General features: G+C 40.4%; 1 protein-coding gene across 1 annotated transcript in view; it reads left to right on the plus strand.

Annotated features, from left to right (window-relative positions):
- Positions 1-15,286: 15,286 nt before the first annotated feature.
- Positions 15,287-26,429, plus strand: part of pdzd8 (PDZ domain containing 8) — a 283,146-nt gene continuing 272,003 nt past the window's right edge. The window contains exon 1 of the mRNA XM_028796014.2: positions 15,287-16,248. Within this exon, the coding sequence (XP_028651847.1) occupies positions 15,422-16,248 (827 nt within the window). The 5' untranslated portion in view covers positions 15,287-15,421. The remainder of the gene's footprint in view (positions 16,249-26,429) is intronic.

Genomic DNA, 26,429 nt, shown 5'->3' on the forward strand with positions numbered 1-26,429 from the left:
GAAATAACGAAACAGCGAAAAGAGATTGAATATATTGTTCGGATTTAAACTTTAAGTCGGAGACTTATAGATCGTCTAATTCATGTTGCCATCAGGGAAAAGTAGTGTTTCTTCCCAATGAAGAGGCGTATCCGTGAGAATTAAAAGATTTGTTGCTTGGCTGGGGAGATTGGCGAGCGAAGCGAGCAGGAGGCAAAGCCCCCCAGCATACAAGTTAAAATCACAAAGAGTCTTTATTGTGGGAAACTCTTCCACACCAAAATTTCTTGCAACAGTCATAGTCACATGTACAATAAAGCACAAGATATTACCCAGCAACTCTTTCTCTTCTCTGTGTCTCTCACAAATCACTGCCTTCTCCACTCCTTCTTGCAAGTGATGTCCACCTTCCTCACAACTTTGTCTCATCCATGTGAGGCAGGCAGCTCCTTTTATCTAAACCCTGTGAATGCTTCCAGTGATATGATGGAAACCTCTAGGGACTCCCAAATCCCACAACTCCATCCATCCATCTGTTTTCTGTCACTTATCTGGGTCTGGGTCGGGGGGGCAACAACACCTACAACAATTTTTTTCATATATACCCTAAAATCACACAAGGAATGCCTTAATGGACTTTAACAGGCCCTGTTTTTGACAGTCCCCCTCAGTCTCGACTCCCTAAGAAGAGAAGAAAATACTCCCAAAAAACCTTGTAGGAAAAAAATGGAAGAAATCTTGGGAAGTGCAATTCAGAGCAAGACCCCCTTCTAAGTAGGTTGAGTATGCAATGGGTGTCCAAAAATGGGATAAATACAACAAACCAAACAGATCACAAGTATTCCTCGTCACAGATCCAGTCTACCATGACCACCTCAGAGATAAAACAGTACAAATGAATTTGTTCTTGCACAGCACTCCTCACTAAATGCAGGCGCAGAGTAACACGACAACTCTCAAGGCAAAAATGCAAGAATAGATACCACTCACTAATACAGAACTATCACATATGAGGATACAGATTTGTTCAAATACAACAAAAACAAAATATAAACTAATTAACATAAATGAAAAACAACAACACCTGTCCAACAGGTAATTGTAGAACCACAGCCAGAGTGGAAAGAAGGAGTCAGTCAAGTAAGACACCATCAGAGTCCTGGAGACCTCAGCCAACAGGTTGACTCCCACTATAGACCATTCTACAGTTGAGTCAGTGCTGGACCAGCCAATCAGATGAAAGGATCCTTCTGCCTGAAGATTCCAGTTCTCCTTTATCTGAGATGACTTTTTCATAGGCAGGCAAACAACTTGGCAGTGAAGCAGTGGCACCAAGTGCCACATAAGGATACAGAGAACAGAAACAGAATAGAGGAGGTAAGTAACAGTTTATAAGTATTGTATTACTTATATTTTAGTACCAATGACTAACAACAGAGATGTGGTATGTGCAGCTAATCAGCAGCTCTACTCAGGGTATACTAAACTGAAGTAGTGAGGTTTCAGCCGGGATTTAAAAGCTCAGACTGAAGGGGCACCTCTTATAGTAGCAGACAGATAATTCCATAGCTTTGGGGCCCTGTAGCTAAAAGTTCGACCTCTCACTGTTATTTTGTTAATCCTTGGAATCATAAGCAGACCAGCATCTTGAGATCTTAATTAGGGATGCACCGATACCACTTTTTTGGAAAACGAGTACGAGTACTTGCATTTCAGTACTCGCCTATACCGAGTACTTGTCGATACCGAGTACTTAATAAAAACATGATTTAAATTTACAGGTAACAGCTTTAGTCATATAATTTAACAAAAAAAACAAGAAACTCTCGTCTATCCACTGGGAGGTTAGGCTAATTAGCGACACGGGGCTAACACTGCTTGTCCAAATATCCGTGGTGAAACTAAACGCAGAGGAGGCTTGCAGTAGGCTGTGGATATGTTTTTTCACGGAGTCATGTAGTTTAGGCAGCTCCGTGTCAGTCATGTAGCGGCGGCTTGGGACATCATATCTGGAGGAGACGCAGGAATTCCACATTTTCTACCTCCGAGTGTGGCTGGTCACTCAATGCAATGTACTCGATAATTGCCTGTGTTATTTTCACAGCACGTGGATTGTCTCTGGACATTTTCTCTCGTCTTGCAAGAGTTTGCTGTAGCGTGGGTTGTGTTGGTTTAGAAGCGTGGGTAAACTCTTTGTATTTTAGGTGCTTGATTAAATTACTTGTGTTAAATGCGCTACCTTTTGAGCCTCCTCTGGACAATTTTGCTGAGCACAATTTGCAGTCCGCCTTTGTTTTGTCGTCTTCATTCACTTTGAAATAGTTCCACACGGCTGACATGTCTCGCCTCGCCTTCTCCCCGCTCTGAGCTGCAGCCGGGGCCTGGGGGCGGGCACTCGGCGCCTGTGATTAACCCCTTTCACGCCGCTCAAACATAGACATTTCTCAGACCGTGGTATCGGTCCCCGGTATCGGGGGACTTTTAACGAGTACGAGTACTTTAGAAAATGTGGTATCGAGGCCGATACCAGATACCCGTTTCGGTATCGGTGCATCCCTAATCTTAATGTGTGCTCTGGTTTGTAAGTAATGCTAAGTTCAGATAAGCAAGCAGGGCCTTGGCCATTTAAGGCTTTATATGTTAAACGGAGGATTTTGAAATCTACCTTAAACTTAACCAGGAGACAGGTTAAGGATTTAAGAACTGGAGTTATGTGTTCATATTTTCTGGTTCTTGTAATAGCTTTGCAGCAGCATTTTGAATTAACTAGAAGATGTATAAAGGATAATTTGAACACCCAGTGAACACCGCATTGCATTAGTCAATCCTAGTAGAAAAAAATGTATGAATTAATTTCTCAGTATCCTGCACATTTAAAAAAACACCTTAATTTTACAACATTTTAAAGATGGAAAAAAACATGTTTAGGATATTTTTGTAATGTGTGCTTTAAACGACATGCTGTTGTCAAAGATAATGCCTAGATTGCGGGCTGATTCAGTAAAACTAATGGTGATTCCAACTGAGTTAAGTAATGACAAAATATTGTAGCAAACAGGATCATTCTCCCCAGTAATTAACATCTCTGTTTTATCTGTGTTCAAAGACAATTAGATCTTACATATCCTCTCCTTTAACTCACTAACACATTTAATTAAAGACAACATTAAAGAAACATCATTTGGTGTAAAAGAAAAGTATAACTGGGTGTTATCTGCATATAAGTGAAAATTATCGTTATATTTTCTAAGAATAGTTTGCAATTTAAGCATATAATATGAAAACACTAAAGGTTCTAGTACTTAGCACTGCAGGACACCATATTTAAACTCTGTGTATAATGATGTTAATCATACATCCACTGATGCACAGACTTTCACACATTATAATATGTTGTTTCCTGGAGTCATAGGTTGATCAAGCCTTGGTCTGTGTCCAGGTGCATTTTGTGGTCCCCACATATCACCCCATTTCAGCCAGACCCATCTTGATGCCCTCTCTGCAGCCTCCATGCTGTTGTTGATGGCTCTTCTCCTACTTGCACCAGCAATGCCCAGTGTTCTGTGTTCTGATATACCTTGTCTTGCACCCTTTCCTACGGCAGGCCTCCAGTAGTTCCTGGTACTTTTCCCTCTTCCTCTCCTGTGCCTCATTCATCCTCTTCTCCCAAGGCACAGTTAGCTCAACTAGGTTGATGGCAGGTCTCAGAGTGGACTTGGTGATATGTGCTGGAATTTTCAACTGTCTATCTAGGTCAACTGTCATCACCTACTCTTATGCTGTATAGAGCAAGCCAAAAAAGATGTTCTTTTTTCTTTCAATGGGCTGCGCACCCTCCTTGACAAATGCAATCATGCTCACGGTAGCACTGACATTCCTAGTCTCACTGATCCCCTTGCTGGTCACATCTCCAGCGATAAGACCCCTCTCATAGTGCCCTGGAACAGATGCTCAGGATGTGCTTGGGGGTACCCATTTTAAGACACTTGGCACATGCCGGAGTTTTTACATTGCCCCGTGTAAATAGGATGGATGGGCCAAGGAGGAAATCATATACCCCGTGAATCATGAACTTAATCCTCTGTGGATCCCATTTCCAGATGTCCTGCCAGGTGACCATCCGCTCCATTACCTGCTCCAACTTCATCCAGGCACCCTGTTTCTGCATTGCTACAACTCTACTTGTTCGTTCTTTTGTTCCTTCTCGCTGGTGGTGTTGTATCAGCTTAGTGGTAAGCTTGCAAGTCCTGCCCTACCCTCTGCCACACTCAAGATAAGAGCCTTGAGCTTCAGCCTAGCTTCTGCCTGCTGGACTGCTTTTAGCCGGGAGAATTCCATGCTTGTAAACCCAAGCATTGAACTTTCCCGGGAGCCCCAACTTATCCACAATTGTTAGCCATCCCACAGGTTAGCAGTGGTAGTTTTGATGGAGTCACTTTACTTCAGGCTGCAGCTGAAGACCTTCCTGAGACTCTTCATTGGTTTTTCGGTGACAGACGGGATCAGGTCTTCTCCCAACCTGAAGCGAGTTTTGCCAATCACTTTCCCTTTCCTCAACACTATAGACCGGGATTTCAGAGTTTTAAAACTCATGCACGTACATGACATGAGTCTCTCTAACCCCTGAAGGATCCATCTCACTCTGGGCACTGTTGTTGTGACTGTGAGATCATACATGTAGGCCCTTTTGCTAGCGCGAAAACGGTCACAGAGACAATACACCCAGTAATAATCCCTGTCTCCAGCTGGTGCCAGTCAGAAGTCAACAGGCCAGCACAGACTCTCGAGCTGAACTTGCTGTAATAGTCCAGAATTAGATCTTTCACTATCAGTGGTACATGGTACCTCTCCAGTGCCACCTCAACCAGGTTGTGGGGTATTGAGCTTTTTGTGTTGGTCAAATCTAACCAAAGTACCATTACATCCCTTTGGCCTTCTCTTGCAACCCTGGTAAGTTGAGTCAATGCGCCTAAGTGTTCCAGGCACCCAGGAACCCCTACCTCTTAGCCACAATGCTGAAGAAGATCTTATGGTACACGCTTAATAAAGTGATGACCCAAAACTGTTCGAAGTTCTTTGAGTTCATAGGTATGGATACCCCTTCAGCAGATCTTCATGACTAGATAATTAAAAAAACACTTTAAGGGACCTCTAGAGACAAAGAAACAGCTTGTACTTGTAGACTCTGTAGGTCACACCACTCGGGCTAGGTGCTGAGCTAGATCTTGCCCTCCTAAACACTTCATCTACTTTGCTCAGACACGGCTCCTTCAGACTGAATTCTGATGTTGGCTGTGGTGGAGTTACTGTATTAGCCCAATGGTTGGTTCCTCCTTTTGTCACTGCAGGTGCGCTTAATGTACTCATTAATCACGCCTCTTGAGCAGGTCAATCTACCCAACTTCTTCTTCCCAAGGAACTTCTTGGTCAACTTAAAGGGGTTGGCAAAGAATGCCGCTCTCCTCCTTGCCCTCCCTCTACACCTCCTTCTGTGGCGCTCCACTCTCCACAGGGTCAGAAGTGCCTTCCTAATGATTACTTGATGCTCTGCAAAACCAGCCATCTCTACATCTTTTACCACCTTGTACTGCCTCTTGAATGACTTTAGCTCCTCTCTTAGAAGCTGAATTCTAACTGTTCGGTGGTTCAGGGAATAGGTTGCTGGTGCCAGTTTGGCAGGCTTTGTGCCAAATCTCTCAGTTACGATTGCTCATTATGATGGTAGCCATAGTCTTCAGCCAGTGGTCTACATCCCTCTTAGTGATCCGTTCCATAATCCGGTCTACATTCTCCTCAAATTGCCTCCACACCACTTTCTAGGAGGATTAGGACTGTTTACTCCTGGGCTTAGCTATAGTGGGGCAGTGGCATCTGGTGTGGGCTTGACTGGTAGGACACAGTTCTCTGGTATTGATAGCACTTAATGACTCTGTGAACTGCTGCCAGACTTTGTTGTAAGTAGCATTCTGGCAATAGGTTTAGGTGACATATGGAGGCTTTTGGGCACTATGGTGTGTCTCCTGTGTATCTGTGTATTTCTGTGCATAGTGGAATCAGTTTGATAAATAAGAACAACACCAGGCAGGGACAGTGAGCCTAATGCCATTTTCCCGTCTGTGTAGTAAAATAGAATGGTCAATGATATCAAATGCTACACTTAAATCTAAGAACATCATTATAATGGAATTTCCTTCATCAGGGGATATGAGAATGTCATTTACAATATGCGTTAGTGCCATTTCTGTACTATGACCGGTGTGGAAACCAGACTGGAATTTCTCAAATAAATTGAGATGTGTAAGGTGAGAGTGATGCTGATTGGCAACTAATTTTTTAAGTATTTTAGAGAGAAAGGGTAAATTTGAAATGAGTCTATAATTATTAAGTGTATGTGGGTATAGCACTAGCTTTTTTAAGTAATGGTCTGATAACTGAGACTTTTTGTGCATCGGGAACTCCGCCATTCAGTAATGAGCTATTGATAATGCTAATGCCAGAACATCCATTGAGCTTTTTACTAGTTTTGTTGGCACTGGGTGTAAAGAACAAGTAGAAGGCTTCATTTTAGAAATAAAGCTAAGACTTCCTGTTCTGTTACAAGATTAAAATTTCTAAAGTGGTGCGAGACAGGGTTTGCCAAAGCTAGCATTAGGTTTACAATGTGATGCTGGGATCTGATATTTTCAATTTTCTCATTAAAGAAGTTCATAAAGTCTGTACTGCTAATGTCTGTAGGTATTTTGCACTGTAGTTCTTAATTCCCGTTTGTTAAATTAGACACTGTTCTGAACAGTATACAAGGATTACTATTGTTATAATCTATTTTAGAATTGTAGTCTGAGCGGGCTGTAAGATTAGATTTTTTATGTTATTTAACACTCTGTCCATGTAATTTGAAATACCTGCAGCTTTCTTACTCTCAGTCTACGCTCCTGTTTTCGACACTCTAATTTAACAGCTTGAGAGTTCTAATTAAACCAAGGTGAGTTTTTAAGTGCTTTGATTACTTTTATTTTAAGAGGAGCTACTATATCCAGAGCTTCTCTCAAAGTCATATTATAATTTAATGTGAGATGATCTAAATTATTTTCCACAATTTTCGCTTGATTTACTCAAAATATCTACAAATTTTGAAGCAGAGTTATAATCTAGATGTTGCACTGTTGTTGTTTAAATCTGTGAATGTATCGGTATAGGCAGAACCAAATCAAATAATTAAGAAGTGATAAGAAATAATTTAATTTAATGGAGTAAAATTTAAATTTTGAATTTCAACTCTTTAAGTTATAATTAGATCTAATATGTCATTATCAGTGCTTTTATGCAAACAAAAAGATGGCAGTACGCATACATTGCATTTGGATCAAGTCTGAGGTACTGTGGTGGTATATGGAGGCCGAGAGTCCTAGCGCTACATGTTTGGTTTATTTGTGAAAAAACATAATGTTTAAAATTTGAAAGCCGACAAATCGTCAAATATAATAATAATAATTATTTACATTTATATAGCACTTTGCTCGCTATTCAAAGTGCTTTGCAAACTACACACAGGGAGGACTCAGGACATAATCTCCTTACTGCGAGCCAGCAGCACTACCATTGTGCCGTCAGCACAGTATTGTACTTGACAGTTTAAAATTACAAACACAGAATTTCTGAAATCGAAGAAAATCAACCGCAAGTTAATGACGACCTCTACATTCTACAAAAAAAGTTATGTAGTGCCACAAAGCAATTAATGCTTAGTTTTGTTTAATTTTAAGGGAAATTCCAAACTTTTTGCATGTTGTCATCAAATGCAGTCTTCCTAATTTATTCTTTGCTTTGAATGTCAATGGCTGATCATCGTCCTCGTAACAGTCATGAATTAACATATTTCACAGGACTGACACGTGAGAGTGGAGTGCCAACCAATCGTATGAAAAGAAGTGCGGAGACAGTAATTGCCAGAAATGAGGCTCTCATTGGAGTAACAATTAGATTTATTTGTGAAAACCCACGTTCGCACCCACTTGATGAAACCGGAATACAACTAAGACCCAATACACAATTAATCATAGATTTAATATGTAGTCAATGCCACGACCAGTTGTCATGTACTACCATCACAAAAAATGCCCTGGTGGTTGTTTATACAATACAATACAATTTATTTTTGTATCGCCCAAAATCACACAAGAAGTGCCGCAACGGGTATTAACAGGCCCTGCCCCTTGACACCCCCCAGCTTTGACTCTCTAAGAAGACAAGGAAAAGCTCCCAAAAAAACCCTTGTAGGGAAAAAGTGGAAGAAACCTTAGGAAAGGCAGTTCAAAAAGAGACCCCTTTCCAGGTAGGTTGGGCGTGCAGTGGGTGTCAAAAAGAAGGGGGTCAATACAATACAATACACAGAACAGAAAAAATCCTCAATACAGTATAAAAATAAAAATTTTACAAGTACAGACCAGAATTTAACAGTAGATGATATCACATAATATGATTTGGATTTGTTTAGAGTCCTGGAGACCTCAACCATCAAGCTGCCTCCCCCATTTGGCCATTCCACAGCTGAAACATTGCATAGACCAGCAAAACCGATGAGGACCCCTCTACCCCACGATTCCTGCGATCCTTCATCAGAGATGACTTTACTTTAGGCAGGCAAAACAACTTGGCAGGTGGGCCGTGGCACCAAGTGCCACGTTTGAGTACCAAGAAGACAAAAACAGAATTGGTGAAGGTTAGTAACAAATTCTAATTATAATGTTACTTATGTTGTAGTGCTAATGACTAACAACAGAGATACAGTCTGTACAGTTAATCAGCAGCTCTAGTCAGGATATGCTAAACTGAAGTAGTGAGTCTTCAGCTGGGATTTAAAAGCTGAGAACGATGGATCGTTAACAATCTGACAAAATTCTACTGAGTTTAACAAGTAAGTAAAACATTTGCTAAAAGTGTCAGTTTCCACATCAATGTGTACATTAAAATCCTATACAAAATCCTTGCAACAGAACCACAGGAGAACGAAACAGAGAGCTGAAGAAATGACAGAGTTGTGGAGCACTGTATAAGGTTTATTGTTGTGGGGTGGGAAGTACTTATAAGGTTTACTGTTATGTGTACTCAGCACAATGAAATCTGGACTTGCATGTCTCCTCTGCACAGCTGATAAAAATACAAAAGAAAGAAAGAAAGAAAGAAAGAAAGAAAGAAAGAAAGAAAGAAAGAAAGAAAAACTTAGCGTGGAACACATCTACAATCATAAAAAATATACATTATGTACTGTATTTGCAAGTATTATATATTTATACACACTGTTTGTTATTTTACAATATTTTAATTCTTATGATTGTTCAGCAGTCTTACAGCTTGTGAGTTTAAATTGTCACTGGTGTGAGTGCCCATGGTTTGCTGATGGTTTGTATCATAAAGAAGAAGGCAGGAATGGGAAAAGCAGCATCACAGGATGGCTAACAATCCTGTTTGCCTTTCTTAGTCAGTGAGTGTAGCGTACACCCAAGGCAGCTAGGTACCAGTCATATTCTGTGCCGCCTCCATCACTATCTGAAGGGCTCAACAAACTTGTGCCAAGCAGGTGCCATAACAAGATGTGATTGGTCAGTGAGGTTGAACTCCACTGTGCACGTATGATGATAGATTTACAGTATATGAATGGTATTACAGTGGTGTGAAAAACTGTTTGCCCCCTTCCTGATTTCTTATTCTTTTGCATGTTTGTCACACAAAATGTTTCTGATCATCAAACACATTTAACCATTAGTCAAATATAACACAAGTAAACACAAAATGCAGTTTTTAAATGGTGGTTTTTATTATTTAGGGAGAAAAAAAAAAATCCAAACCTACATGGCCCTGTGTGAAAAAGTAATTGCCCCCTTGTTAAAAAATAACCTAACTGTGGTGTATCACACCCGAGTTCAATTTCCGTAGCCACCCCCAGGCCTGATTACTGCCACACCTGTTTCAATCAAGAAATCACTTAAATAGGAGCTGCCTGACACAGAGAAGTAGACCAAAAGCACCTCAAAAGCTAGACATCATGCCAAGATCCAAAGAAATTCAGGAACAAATGAGAACAGAAGTAATTGAGATCTATCAGTCTGGTAAAGGTTATAAAGCCATTTCTAAAGCTTTGGGACTCCAGCGAACCACAGTGAGAGCCATTATCCACAAATGGCAAAAACTTGGAACAGTGGTGAACCTTCCCAGGAGTGGCCGGCCGACCAAAATTACCCCAAGAGCGCAGAGACGACTCATCCGAGAGGTCACAAAAAGACCCCAGGACAACGTCTAAAGAACTGCAGGCCTCACTTGCCTCAATTAAGGTCAGTGTTCACGACTCCACCATAAGAAAGAGACTGGGCAAAAACGGCCTGCATGGCAGATTTCCAAGACGCAAACCACTGTTAAGCAAAAAGAACATTAGGGCTCGTCTCAATTTTGCTAAGAAACATCTCAATGATTGCGAAGACTTTTGGGAAAATACCTTGTGGACTGATGAGTCAAAAGTTGAACTTTTTGGAAGGCAAATGTCCCGTTACATCTGGCGTAAAAGGAACACAGCATTTCAGAAAAAGAAACATCATACCAACAGTAAAATATGGTGGTGGTAGTGTGATGGTCTGGGGTTGTTTTGCTGCTTCAGGACCTGGAAGGCTTGCTGTGATAGATGGAACCATGAATTCTACTGTCTACCAAAAAATCCTGAAGGAGAATGTCCGGCCATCTGTTCGTCAACTCAAGCTGAAGCGATCTTGGGTGCTGCAACAGGACAATGGCCCAAAACACACCAGCAAATCCACCTCTGAATGGCTGAAGAAAAACAAAATGAAGACTTTGGAGTGGCCTAGTCAAAGTCCTGACCTGAATCCAATTGAGATGCTATGGCATGACCTTAAAAAGGCGGTTCATGCTAGAAAACCCTCAAATAAAGCTGAATTACAAAAATTTTGCAAAGATGAGTGGGCCAAAATTCCTCCAGAGCGCTGTAAAAGACTCATTGCAAGTTATCGCAAACGCTTGATTGCAGTTATTGCTGCTAAGGGTGGCCCAACCAGTTATTAGGTTCAGGGGGCAATTACTTTTTCACACAGGGCCATGTAGGTTTGGATTTTTTTTTCTCCCTAAATAATAAAAACCACCATTTACAAACTGCATTTTGTGTTTACTTGTGTTATATTTGACTAATGGTTAAATGTGTTTGATGATCAGAAACATTTTGTGTGACAAACATGCAAAAGAATAAGAAATCAGGAAGGGGGCAAATAGTTTTTCACACCACTGTACATAGCAGACAAATATTTATATGTTCAGTCTGTTCATTTTAATTGATTCCTTATCTTTTCAAAGGCCCTGACATATGAAATACAACACATTTATGCAACCATAAGCATAGCTTAGTTTACATATTTTAGTGAGTATTTGCATATTTTTCCCCTGTCCTATCTGATTAGTTTATAGTTAGATTATCCCATTGTAGGCGCCACCTGAGGTTACAGGTTTTGTAGGGCTGGGTGCCTTTTGGCATTTGGTAAACTGTACCCATTTGCCTAGCCATCCATTTACAAATCCACTGAACCAATTTCAGTCTTGGCAGTACAGGTCACAAGACACAGAAGAGGTACTATGGATGGGGCACTATTCTTACTAGACCCAGAATAAATGTGAATTTCCCATTGGGATTAATAAAGTATCTATCTATCTATCTATCTATCTATCTATCTATCTATCTATCTATCTATCTATCTATCTATCTATCTATCTATCTATCTATCTATCTATCTATCTATCTATCTATCTATCTATCTATCTATCTATCTATCTATCTCTAAATGTAGTTAAAACGTTATGGTTATTTAAATTTACTGTTGGATAAGAGTGCTGTTTGTTAAAACACCAGAGGTGCCAACAGTGTAACAGATACATATGAGTGTTTTGGGTGAGGAGCTCCATCCTCTGCTCGCTACGAAGGTAAAGAGTTCTAATTCCAAGATGTGTTTAAGGTTTGTTTGAGGTTGTAAAGCGGAATTGACAACCACTATCATTATTATTCTAATTTGTAACATTACTAACTTGTGTCAGAATCTGATCTTCCCCAAGACCATGCCCTGGATAAGTGGGTTAGGAAAATGAATGGATGGATCATATTTTCCATGAACCAACCTGCATCATTAATATGAAGCATTCACTATCTGATTACCAACATTTTTCTTACAGTATTCGTAGGGTGACCAAATTTCCATAGTCTCAATCCGGAATACAATTCATGAACCAAATGATCAAATATGGGTCTTTGTGTGTGTTGTTACACTGAATTGAACTGGGGGTTGGGGAGTTTTGTGCACGTTGATAGAGCTCAGAGAAGCTATTTGTGCGGCACAATATACCTTTACTAAATGATCAGCTTATTTAAAACTGAGTTAATAAATGGGACACATTGCATGAAAACTAGACAGTCCCAGAAAAAATTGGGACTGTATTTGTGTTGCTCTCTTTTTCATTTCATCTACAGGTATCCTGCTATACAGTATCTACAGTAGCGGGTACCGTTGGGGTTGTTATTTTGAAATTCAACCAATGTACAGCATGTCCCTTTTGCCTGAGAAAATAACATAAATAATCTTGCTAATCTAGAGATACAACAGGCTAATACAGTGTAACATTTTAAGAAACTCCTAAAATCCCACTTTTTTATTTTGCTTTTTTGTCACTCCACATTAGTTCTACTATTAATAATCTAGATATCATTCTCTTCAGTGAATCTGCAATCAATATTAATCTTTACTTTTCTGTGTTTTTTTTTAATGTTGTTCTGTGGTGGCATCACCTGATCAAAGTCCTGTGCAGTTGCCTGCGATGTCTGATTAAAATTGGATACCCCATCTTGTCACAAGACCCACTGAGTTGAATCCTCTTAGATAAAGTCTAAAAAAAAAAAAAGAAAAAACAATAAAGAATGACATATGTACATTTATGTTAGGCAGATTGCCCATTTCGGCCTGGGTGGTCTTTTGGCCTGGAACAGCTACAGATTTTTTTTTTCCCCAGATTAACTGGATTTTTTTTTTCTGTCCGTCCTGGTCATCTGACCTTATCATCAGACTGTCATTTAGAAACTTAAAAACAATTATATAACAACAACAACAACAACATTTATTTCTATAGCACATTTTCATACAAATGATGTAGCTCAAAGCGCTTTACACGATGAAGAAAGAGAAAAAAAGACAAAATAAATAAGAAACACTAATTAACATAGAATAAAAGTAAGGTCCGATGGCCAGGGAGGACAGAAAAAACAAAACAAAAAAAAAAAACTCCAGACGGCTGGAGAAAAAAATAAAATCTGCAGAGGTTCTGATAGATAGATAGATAGATAGATAGATAGATAGATAGATAGATAGATAGATAGATAGATAGATAGATAGATAGATAGATACTTTATTAATCCCAGGGGGAAATTCACATACTCCAGCAGCAAAAAATATTAAATTAAAGAGTAATAAAAAATGCAGGTAAAAAACAGACAATAACTTGAATAATGTTCAACGTTTACCCCCCTCTGGTGGAATTGAAGAGTCGCATAGTTTGGGGGAGGAATGATCTTCTCAGTCTGTCAGTGGAGCAGGACAGTGACAGCAGTCTGTCGCTGAAACTGCTTCTCTGTCTGGAGATGACACTGTTTAATGGATGTAGTGGATTCTCCATAATTGATAGGAGCCTGCTGAGTGCCCGTTGCTCTGCTACGGATGTCAAACCGTCCAGCTCTATGCCAACAATAGAGCCTGCCTTCCTCACCAGTTTTGAGGCCACGAGACCACCCAGCCCCCTCTAGGCATTCTACCTAACATAAATGACCTCAATCAGTCTTCATGGTATTCAGGGTTTACATGGAAGAATTTGATGATGACGGTCATGTGGACTTGCTAGCCTTTAATCCATCAATGCAGGGACATCATGGTGCTTTGATTAGGTGGTGGTGGTGCAGATCGCCACCACAGAAAAACAGAAAAAGAACAGAAGAGAAAGTAGGAGTTAGTATTGATTTTGAACCGACCAAGAATAATCATGATAATTAATTGAATATACAGAGCATCAGGATTAAACTAAAATGAAGCTATGAGAAAGCCATGTTAAAGTAATGTGTTTTCAGCAGTGTTTTAAAATGCTCCACTGTATTAGCCTGGCAAATTCCTATCGGTCATCTATTCCAGATTTTAGGTGCATAACAGCAGAAGGCTGCCTCACCACTTCTTTTAAGTTTAGCTCTTGGAATTATAAGCAGACACTCATTTGAAGATCTAAGGTTACGATTTGGAGTTTAAGGTGACAGGCATTCCGAAATATAGGATGGAGTGAGATTATTTAAGGCTTTGTAAACTATACGCAGTATTTTAAAGTAAATTCTAAATGACACAGGTAACCAATGAAGTGAAGTCAAAACTGGAGAAATGTGCTCGGATTTTCTTTTTCTAGTTAAGATTCTAGCAGCTGCATTCTGCACTGGTTGCAATCGATTGATGTCTTTCATGGGTAGTTCTGAGAGGAGTGCGTTACAGTAATCTAATCGACTGAAAACAAAAGCTTATTAGTGAATAATAATTAGTGAAATAATTATACAATAACTATAATGATACAATAACTAATATACAATGTATAAGGACGTAATTTTCTTTTTTATATATCTTTCTTGGGTAAGCGTGCCTTATTTATTCAAATTTTGTATAATATTCATACATTATTAATCTAATCTATTTTTTTTTTTTTTTTTTTTGCATGTAACCTATACTTTTTTGATGTTGTAAAGCACTTTAAGCTACATGTTTTGTATGAAAATGTGCTATAGGATTAAAAGTTGTTGTTGACATGCATCGTCACGAAACTCAAAACAGATAATCAAACATTGCTTCTTCTTCGTCTTGAGCACGATGATACTTACTTGATTGGCAGGAAGATGACTAAATGGATTACAAAGAGATGACTGGAGTACCCTTTTAGGACTTCTAATTCAGAATTGTTTCATCCTGTAGTGCCTCTGAAGTCTGCGAAAGACTCCAGTCGCATAGCGCTACTATTACTTAAAAGAGTACTGCCACTGTTATCGCTTGATTATTGAGTGGGCCACCAACTGTTCTCATTCAGCCCCAACGAAGGATGACTATAGCGCAGCAAAGCAGAACGAGATCCCCTCACGCGCAGCACTACGCAGGGCGGGGCCCGCCGTCAAAGAATTGAGAATTGAGCTCGCCGACCACGCCCTTGAGTAGTGACGTCACCACGCACGCGCAGCTCTGTGACGTCCGCCAATCAAATACGCAGGCCGCATTCCCAAGGAAGCCGCAGAACACACTGCAGCTTTGAGAGTCAGCAGGTGAAAGTTGCTATTGTTAGCACGACATGGAGGTGTTGTGAGGTTGCCTGGCAGGCGGGCTGCCAAGCGATGATATATCTCGTGCTCGTGTCGGCGCTGGCGGGGGCGCTTGTGACTGTATTTCTGGAATTGATACTCTTGTACCGGCGGAACCCCGAACCCGTCGGTAGGACCGTGCAATATGTGAAAGCGGTGCCCGAGCCGGCGCTCAAGGATTACCTCAGCGGAAAGCACTGTGACTCCGGGCAGTCGCCAGCTCTGCAAGATGGCACGGCGTCGCCAGCCAGGCAGCAACCGCAGGATCCCGGCAGTGAGCTGCCACTGGGCTCATTCAAGGCGGAGACATGCAATTTCCTCAACGCAATTTTTCTGTTTCTTTTCCGAGAGCTGCGGGATACCCCACTGGTGCGACACTGGGTGACCAAGAAGATCAAAGTGGAGTTCGAGGAGCTGCTTCAGACTAAGACGGCGGGACGACTTCTTGAAGGACTTAGCCTACGAGATATCTCTCTGGGCAACTCGCTGCCCGTGTTCAAGAGTGTCAAGCTCCTGGGGCCGACGACTTGCGACGAGGACGGGATGCCCGACGAACTCAACTTTGAGGTGGACTTGGAATACAAAGGGGGCTTCCACCTGGCCATCGACGTGGATCTAGTGTTTGGCAAATCCGCCTACCTATTTGTCAAGATGACTCGGGTGGCTGGACGCTTGAGGTTGCAGTTCACGCGGCAGCCCTTCACCCACTGGTCGTTCAGCTTTCTTGAGGACCCGCTGATCGATTTCGAGGTAAAGTCTCAGTTTGAAGGGAGGCCATTACCCCAGCTTACATCCATCATCGTTAACCAACTCAAGAGAGTGATCAAGAGGAAGCATACTTTGCCAAATTATAAAATCAGGTAAGAGTCCCGTTGAATGTCGTCAGAAGGCAAAGGGGTTCTCATGTGCCGGCCGGGTGTCTTGCTGAAACTTGTTGCCTTACCTCTACTGTGATTTATACCGTGTAGCCCGGTCAACCTTTAGAAGATCGGAGGGTTGTGTTGAAGTGCACAGTGAGGGGCGTTGGTTTCAATGATGAATGATTGCTAAAAGCACTGCTTGTGACTGTTGGATGTCACCTGTCTCACCTGGCCTGCCATCCCGCCCCCATTTTAAAGAGTAGTTAAACTGGTTATAGGTATGCATCCTCTGTTGGCTCAACATGTAAAGCGCAGCAAATGAAATATAAAAACATTTCTCTCAAAGCAGCAGCCTGGTCCTTAACCTGACTGATTGACCTTCCAGCTTTTTTGGATAGTGTACTCATAAATTCGGTTATGGTTTCTCAGAAGTAAATCTTTATATGTATACCATGATCTCCCATTGATATTTCTCTAAATGTACTTTTCCTGGTCAGGGTCACAATGGCGGTAGGCTGAGCTGTGGCAGACATCAATTTGTCATTTAGCTCTTCCTGAGGAATTCCCAGGGCAGCTGTAAGATATAATCCTTCCAGTGTGTGCTGGCGCAACCATCCGGTGTCTTCCCGGTAGACTGTGTCCAACATTAATAATTGTGCAATCTTTCAGTTTTTCCTTTATGGTATTAAGGTATTGAAGAAAAATCTTTTTAAGGTTGTTTTCTGCCTTCAAGATATTACATTTGCCACTAAGGGGAGGAATAAGAGGAATTTAGAAGATATTTGTTCAGTTATTTTGCTTGTGTAGCCAGGGCTGCAGTGGTTCAAGTCTGTTTATTTATTTGTTTTATTTTTTTCCTGCAAGTTTGATAACCATTTGAGCCTCTTATTTCCTATTCCATAGTTTAAATAGATCCTAAAAAGATGAATATTGGGTTACTCTCACAGAGTGCGGATTTGTGTTGCTTTTGAAATCATAGTGCTGTATTGACTTTGCTTAGCTTATTTCTGGTCATGTATTTACAAAAACACTGGTCACTTGTGACAAGTGGACATTGGTGTGAGTGAAGGACTCAAATGAATAGATTGTTTTTCATACTGGGATCCGCTCATCAGCAATTAACTGCTTTATAGGAACCTTTCAGAAGGAAATTGTCTGGCTGGAAATGGAATATGGATCAACAAAGAGACAAATTAATTTTTTATGTAGCACACATCCCATAGACAAGGTCATATTGCAGTAGCCTAAACGTTCACAAATGTGACGCAACACTCTCCAACCTACTTAATTGAACTCTGGCTCTATGGGTGCTGCAGCTTATACTGGCAGCATTGGCCATACAGCAGGAAATATGCACATGCAGTGAGACAGATGGGAAATATGGGCTTCCCTGTGGAAATTTGTCATATGCATGAAGAGTTGTGCCAAGAACAGGCCATTCAGCCCAACAAACACATGCATCCTATTCACTTAGAATGTCTAAAATAATATCAAGTAGACATCTGAAGGACCCTACATTCCTACTGTCCACCACATTAGGACTGAACTTTATACCTTCCCATATTTGACACGTCCCTAGGAATTTCCGAGACTGGTTTCCTAGCAAACAGCCAGCTCAGTGCTTGGTGCCTGTGGCGAAAGCAAAATGACATCGTAGTGAAACGTAAACAAAAATTCAGTTGTTAGGAGGCAAAAAATACAGAAACCGACCTCGGATTCAGATACTGTGTGTTTCAAAACCCAATAGCAAATATGTAACTGTTCTACATACTCATTGGAATGAGCACAAAAATGTTAAAATATCAGAGATCATAATAAAACCAGTAGGACAAATTTTTATTGTATAAACCGGAACACTAATCAAAAGTGCAAAATACAAATAACCAAAAATCAAAAACTCATTTGAATACAACAGTAGATTATGAAGCATCTCTCCCAAGATGTCACAAGCAAAAGTTTTGAGGATGCGCTCCCGGTAACTGATTATCAAAATGGTGCCGCCAACAAAAAAACAAAATGGTGACATGGTAGACTTTGTGCGAAGAAAAACATTTGTGTGAACTCTGCCCTTAAGTTTTTAACCGTGTATTTGTTGAAGAATTTATTTTAAAGTAAAAGTCATGATCCACTGGACTAATTCCCTTCATAATTTTAAACACTTCAGTCAGGTCTCCTCTTAATCTCCTTTTATTTAGACTGAAAAGGTTCAACTCCTTTAATCTTTCCACATAGCTCTAATCTCTCAGTCTTAACCAACTTTGTCACTCTTCTCTGGACTTGCTGTACTGCTGCTGTGTCTTTTTTTTGGTAATTTTAAGATCAGATTTGCACACAGTCCTCCAGGGGTGCTTATGATATACATGGTGTATTTTAGCTCCCTTTAAAGAGGGCCAATGCTGTGTTTTTACACTGAAGTTTGGAGTTTATTTTGGGTACCTGTTGTCACTTCTCACGGAAATGGCCGACACATCAGTTTCACTGTCATATCTTCTTTACCGAAAGCCATTAACTGATTGGCAATGTGCTACATCCAGATTTCGTATTGTGTGGGTGTGCATATGTAAAACCTGTTCCTGTCAACAAAAAAAGCAATTTATAGTCCAGTTTTCCTTAAGTAATTGGAGCACTTTACTGCATTCATTGCAATAAGGTCACCTAGCAAGAGTGAAGATGTTTTTTTTTCTATCTGTAATTCGTGACATTCCATTAATGCGCATGTCATTTGTGATGCCAAGATGAGACTGACCAACGTCTTGTCTCGGTAGCCTGGGTCATTTATTTTGAGGCAGTGTAGCTGTAACAGATGTGATGGTGGTATATGTGGTGGCAGGCTTCTTGGTAAGGTAAATAATAATAATTCATTACATTTATATAGCGCTTCTAAATGGCTGAACCCTCAGTTTTTCATATGGTCGTAACCGCAATTGTGTCATGTGCCCTGTGATAGTAGGTAAGCACTCAGATGCGGATGCCTTGTACTAACACTCTGGACACAGAAAGAGGGCACTACAATCATGAGCCTGACCAGAGAGTGTTGAATGCAGGTTTTGGGGTCTCGAATCTTCAGGTGGGAGGCGCATATGTATAAAGTTGATTAGCATGCTCCATGTATGGTTGTTTCAAGGTAGCAACCAAGCAGGGTTTAAGATGTACGTACGTGAATACATTTACAAGATGATTGTGATGTTTTCTGCCCACTGCTATTGGGCAATTCAATGCTTCTACTCAGTGAGCTTGTTAAGTCTGTCTGTCTATCTATCTGTCTATCTATGATGTAGTGCCTATCCATCTATCTATCCATCCATCCATCCATCCACTGGATGTATCATTTGTCTTGAGTCTGTATCCTTGGTCTGTATCCTTGTTTCTTATGTTTCTGCTGCTGTATACATTTAGGTTTTCCTAAGGGTTTAATAAAGTTTATATGGGTTTCCTCCGGGTGCTCTGGTTTCCTCTCACAGTCCAAAGACATGCAGGTTAGGTGGATTGGCGATTCTAAATTGGCCCTAGTGTGTGCTTGGTGTGTTTGTGTGTGTCCTGCGGTGGGTTGGCACCCTGCCCAGGATTGGTTCCTGCCTTGTGCCCTGTGTTGGCTGGGATTGGCTCCAGCAGACCCCCGTGACCCTGTAGTTAGGATTCAGCGGGTTGGAAAATGGATGGATGGATAATCTAATATGTAAGGCTAAATCACGTAGAAATGTGTATATGCCAGATTTTATAAATTGGATACTTTTTTGGCATATGCATTTTCATATTCAATTTTATGCAAAGTTTTACAAATGAAACCCCTGTTGTGGTGTCCCTAGTGTGTTATATAACTTAAACATCACCATCCTTCACTCGTATTCCACACATGCAAGGCACTATATCTAACTTAATGAGTTTCTCATTTCCCATTGTGTATTCACATCTAGTGTTTTTACTTCCTACATGTAATACTTTATATTTTCTTACATTAAATTTCATCTTTCCATGCCTGTGTGCTGTCCTAGCCCCTCTGAAATGATTTAGCTGACTTTATAACATCTGCTCTTCCACCTAGTTTGGTGGTGGTAGCTCCCAGTGGTACAATTTGGAGAAAGCAAATCCACTAAAAAGATGCTGCAAAATGCTGAACTCTCACTTTATTTCAATAAATAAAATAAAAAAATATGCTCAGCCAGAAATGATGTTTGATGGGCATGTCGCATTTGAAGCGATGCAATACCCACTTAGGGTAGTTTGTAATTTCACGAAAAAAAAATTGAGATTATTTTTAGTTTATGGTTTGTTAATATCAATCAGCTATTCCTCCTAAAACTCCAATTGGAAATTCACGCAAACAAAATGGAAGTGGGAAAGAGGGACGTCACAAGTGCTAACTCTGAACATTGTAAAAGGACATGAATGCAGTATTAACAGTGGTGGTCCGTCCTGGGGGACAGACTCATGTACACACCCACCCTTTCACATATATGCAGAATAAAAATGCCGATATCTTCAACGGTTAAATGGGCATTTTCTGGGTTTACACAAGTTATCCAATTGCTACCTAAACCCCCCATAACCCCCCAAATCAACTTTTTTCTCCTTTCTCTAGACATTCTTTGGGATGAGACTAATTTCTTTTCATGTCATCTGATGTCCCCTCAAACCATGTCTCCTTTGGCTTCTCTCTTGGCTTCAGCCCCTCCACCTCCATCTTGATGCACCCTTTCACCCAATCTTCCACTGTATATATGCTCCACACGCCTGAGGTACCTCAGTTTATTTCACCTTTTTTGCTTCCTCATCAAGTCTTCCTCTTAACTTGACATTCATCCTCCTCTAACCCTGTGACACTCCGCAGATCCACCGGATGATTCTCCTCTGTATTCTTTCTATTGTTGCTTCTTGTTGCTCATTCACAGTAGAGTATTCCTCACACACCTTTCATGGTATCAGGTGGGACCCCAGCCACCTTGCATTGACACTGACACATTCACCATCCTTCACTCTGGGAAGTCCATCCGGGTGCAGACTTCCAGGTTCATGAACAGTTTCTACCTAACTGCGATAAGACTCATGAAAATCAATTTCACCTGCCACTCGCACTTCATTATTTGTGTTTGTGCTTGTTGCCTTTTCATGTTCACTATCTGCGTGGGCGTACACAAGTATTTCATTGTACTTGTACATATGACAGTAAATCTTTGAATAAACTATACCCTTCAAGGCGAGACATAGAGAGAGTTTTAGACGTCATAATGAGGCACAGCTTCCAGAATTTCTCTCCTGCACCTCTCACCCTCACTGTTACTGCTGTTTCCGCACCTCCGTCAGCGCTCAACATGCCAACTAAATATCACTATGTGAGGTCTTCCAATGATTCTTAGTCACCGACCTAACTTCTATAATCATTGACTTTAGTGGAACACTAAACGCCAGTCATATGGTCCAACATCCTCCAGTAATTCGGTAAGACTGGTCTCCGATTTCCCCCATCAAAAAAAAAAAGTTTGATTTTTGTCTTAAGTCACAGGAGTGGGCTATGAGACTTGACAATCAATGAACGCTAACCTTGAAGTCTAATGTACAAGGTGTGATCCAAAAGTTCCCGGAATGTATTTATTTAAAAGCATACACACCACATAACAATTAATGGTGAACAGTTCCTTCACAATAGTCACCCGCTGAGTTGATACACCAATCCCAGCGAGATTTCAACCTTTCGAAGCACCTCCGGAAGTCGTGTTTTGTCAGCGTGTTCAAGACGTCAGTTGTTGCTGCTTGGATCTCCTCCACCATCTCAAATCTGCGTCCCTTGAGCCTCATCTTCATCTTAGGAAATAAAAAAAAAAAAATCAGATGGCGCTAAATCAGGGGAGTACGGAGGGTGGGAAATGGCAGTAAACTTTGTAGAAGCCAAAAATTCGCACACAATCAGAGATGTGTGAGCTGGTGCATTGTCGTGATACAAAAGAAATGACTTGTCAGCCCACATCTGAGGACGTGTTCAGCAAATTCGATTTCACAGACGCATTAAAACATCCCTGTAGAATGCTTGTTGCAACATTTCATGGCTTTCTTTTGCTGTTTTTCCCAGTTTAAAACAGAATTTAACACACACTCTTTGCTCTTTCAAATCACTCATTTTCACGAACAACCCTTCACAGACACAACCGAAGTTTAAACGAGAACTGCGACTTGAAAAACAACTGCGCTGACGTTATAACGCGTGATAACAGCTCTCAAGGACAACTTGAACTGCTATCTAGCGGCGATTGATATAACCAAACCCTTCTGGCTGCAGAATAAATGCATTCTGGGAACTTTTGGATCGCACCTTGTATATAATGCAGATACGAGGAATAAAGGATGTAGGTGTGTTTTGGATTACGCAAACAGAAGAGAGCTTCGTCAATCTGTTTTCTCATTATTTTTATACTGTGACAGAATTGAAAAAGGAGTTAAAAAAGAAAAAGGCAGAGATTGTGTCTGAACTTGACATTCCTGGAAACAAGAGCGGTGTTGGGGGATGTCAAGTGGGGTGACTGCCGCAGACCCCACACCTAAGGGAGCCCCGCTTTTGAGGTCCGCGTGTCCCGTTCGAGTGGATTTGTCAAGTTATATTTTCCAGTGTGTATGTATGTATGTATGTATGTGTGTGTATATATATATATATATATATATATATATATAATAATTTTTAACCCTTTTAAAATCCCTCTTCAAGGACAAATTCCATACATGTATGTTTTTGAAAACATTCCATAGTCCACCTTCATCACCCAAAAAAGGGTCTCCAGTATAATCCCTTCCTAAAATAGGTATAGCCCATTAGTCGCTGGGTTGGTGTCTCCTATCTATAGAAAAAGACATTGCATCCAGATTAGACTACTAGGATGTCATTAACGACTTTTCCAATCAGAAGGCAAGAAAAGTGGATTTTCGTCTCTGAACCTGGAAACCGGTAAGAGATTTCATGATGATATCTTTACATTAATTTCACATAGATATGTCTGAATATTAATGCACAAAAACATAACTGGCTGACATGACATCAACGTGAGTTATGACTATGACATCCTGTATATCTAAACTCGGAGTATACTTGCAATTTTGGTACTTTTCTAGAAGAGGCCCTGCTAATTTCCACATGACACCGCATCGCATTTTGTGGTATTGTCATAAATTATGAAGTGCACTTTTTTAATAGATTATATTGTGATATTTTAATAAAGTGTTGATGTTATCTTGCAAAAATTTAGCTGAATACTGTAATGAGAAAATCCGGTGTATGTTAACATTATTTTTATTAAATTCGTGCGCAAATTTATATAGTCCACACATACTGGTAACAGCGTTTACCATAATCGGGCCCTATGTGGGTTTGGTCAGCCTTGGGCCCCGCACACCTCCAAAGCCACCTCTGCCTGGAAAGCCTTCATAGAGGAGCTGACATTGTCAGGCGGTACATTAATTGCCAGTCAGCATGCAGTGTGTTTGCAATATTTAGGAAATTTGAAACTCTGCTGAAAAACCGTCATGTAGTCTTGTAATTTGTCATTCCCTGTGATTACTAGTTGTGTAATCTGACACCCTGAAGGTACTGTACTGCAGTCATTTTGTTTGTTGTCACCTCTGACTAGAAGTGGTGTAACGTGATGATGGCTGAAATAGCATAACTTCCCAGTCCTTTTCCAAAACAACTCTGTTGCCAGTATGTAAATTTATACTCCTCCAGCAGCCTTCTGCACTTTTCCTGCACACATTTGCATTTGGCATCTGCAGGCTGCCCTTCACACCACTGCATCTTTTACGCAGCCATTTGTAACCAACCATGCATTCGATTAGGTTTTAATTAGGTGCACTTTGTTTTTGATGTACAGTATTTGAACAAATCTTTATCCTCGTATGTGATAGTGGTGTTGTCTATTCTTGCATTCTGCCTACTAGCTTGTACTGTTGTATTGTATTTCTGAGTTGGCCATGATAGTAGATTGGCCATCGGGCTCTATGAGGAGGATTACTTGTGTTCAGTTTTGTGTGTTGTATTTACCGTAAATACTTGTGTTTAAGTTCTCCCGCGTATAAGTTGGGGCTTGATTTTACTGTATAATTTCTGGTATTTTACAATGTCAGTCGTATTAGTCGAATGCAGAAAACTGCATTCGAGAGATTTTGATATGCTAACGCCCACCTGAGAAGAGTAACCACGGAGCACACAGCCTTTTTTTTTCCTATGTATTGTGCCTACGTGACCACATGGCAAGACCCAAACTTTTCCGAAGTGACGTTTGCACTGTTTTGTGTTTTTTGTATCTCACACCATCATACACCGTTATCATAACAGCATTCCTTATCTACGATGGAGTGTTCAATCAGATGTAAATATGAAGCTGGTTTTAAATTAAAAGTCATTGAAGTGGCGAAAGAAATTGAAAACTGCTGCAAGAAAATTTGATGTGTCTGAGAAACTGGTGCGAGATTGGAGGGGGCGTTAAGTGTCATATTTTTGAACGGGCATATAAGTCGGGATCTGATTTTATCATCGATTTTTTTGGGTGTCAAGACCCGACTTATACGCAAGTATATACGGTACCCCCTGTATATTTTCCCTTAAAGAATAAGTTTAGTATTTTTCTAGTTGGAGTTATTTTTCACAAAACATCAACGCATTTACCATGGGAAGTTGTGCCCTAAAGTTAAGCACTTTCTACAAAATTTAAAAACACTGCTCGCTTCGCTTGCCATAAACCCCCACCCAGTCGACCCCCGCCAGCCACTTCGCGTCTCTGCTGCTCGCGTTATGAAGAGGGGGGCTGAACACACCCCAAGGAGATGCGGTCGCTCCTCTGAAACCCCCTTTTAAACGGTGATACAATGGGAAACGAATACGTGTGGCGCACTTCTATCATATCACCTATGTCTGTATATTCAATCTCTTTTCGCTTTTACCTTGTCATCAATATCACATTGAATTTTGATTACGTGTTTGGAATTACACCGTGACAACGCAACGTATTGCCTATGAGTGAATATCGTTTTTCTCTCTACAAGAAATGTGTCTGACAATAGCATTCACACAAATGAGAAATGACTTCTCGTGGGATTTCACTTTCACCAAAGAACAAATCTTTTAATTCTCACAGATACGCCTCTTCACTGGGAAGCAACACTACTTTTTTTTTTTCCCTGATGGCAACATGAGTTTTACGATCTACAAGTCTCCGAACAATATATTCGATTTCTTTTCACCGTTTCCGTTATTTCACAGAGTAATAATTTCTTCGTAATAAATTAATAAGTAATAAATTGTTTGCGCTAATGCGATCTTTACTATCCTTTTTTTGAGACTTTCGAATTTTAGTACTTTCATTGTCTCTAACCTGCTCTGCATGTGTATTGCGCCAGCATTTTTGAATTCTTTATGACGTTCTACTTTGTCATCTACTCTTTGTCTTTTATTTCCGGCCCTGGGCGTGGTTAAATCTCTTGGCACAAGGTCTCGTCTCGCGGACATTAAAGTGTCTGTCTGAGAAAATCACGTCTCGTCTCCTTCCAACCTTCTAAGATTTTTTTTTTTTATAATAGATATTTTTCCGTGCTAGTGGTTTACAATGGAGAGTATGTGGCACAGAGGAAAAGCTTAAAAACGTACCAAATCCTCCCATTTTTCAAGTCAAGGCAGTTATCAAGAATTAATCTGTGCCTGCCATGTTTCCGACGTATGTTTGTGAAAACAGAAGGGATATGGAAATAATCATTTTATTACATATTCCTGGTTTCTTGAGGCGAGGATACATTTTCTATTTTCTTGTGTGATATCTAACATAAATACAAAACCAACCGTGGCAAAAAAGAGATTACCATGAGAGGAAACCACGTCCTGGGTTGAATGGTTGTTGAGCAGGTAGCCTAAATGCTGAGCTTCTTTTAAAATGGCTAAACCTCATAATATTGGTGTGTTTTTATTCAAAAATGACATGTATAAATTTCTTTACTGCATGTGTGTGTAATCGCAAGATGTTGGTCAATACTCAGCAGCCATCTTGGCTTGACGTATTAACATTTAAGGCTTTTGTTTTTTTAAGTCTCCCATGCCTTGTAAGGCTACACTATAAAACTGATAAAACTGGAAGGCTAGCTATTTTTTAAAAACTATGGAAACTTTAGAACACAATTTACAAGCGAAATGCATAAAAAAACGACTTGAAAAA

This window comes from Erpetoichthys calabaricus, chromosome 2, assembly GCF_900747795.2.
Source record: "Erpetoichthys calabaricus chromosome 2, fErpCal1.3, whole genome shotgun sequence".
NCBI lineage: Eukaryota > Metazoa > Chordata > Cladistia > Polypteriformes > Polypteridae > Erpetoichthys > Erpetoichthys calabaricus.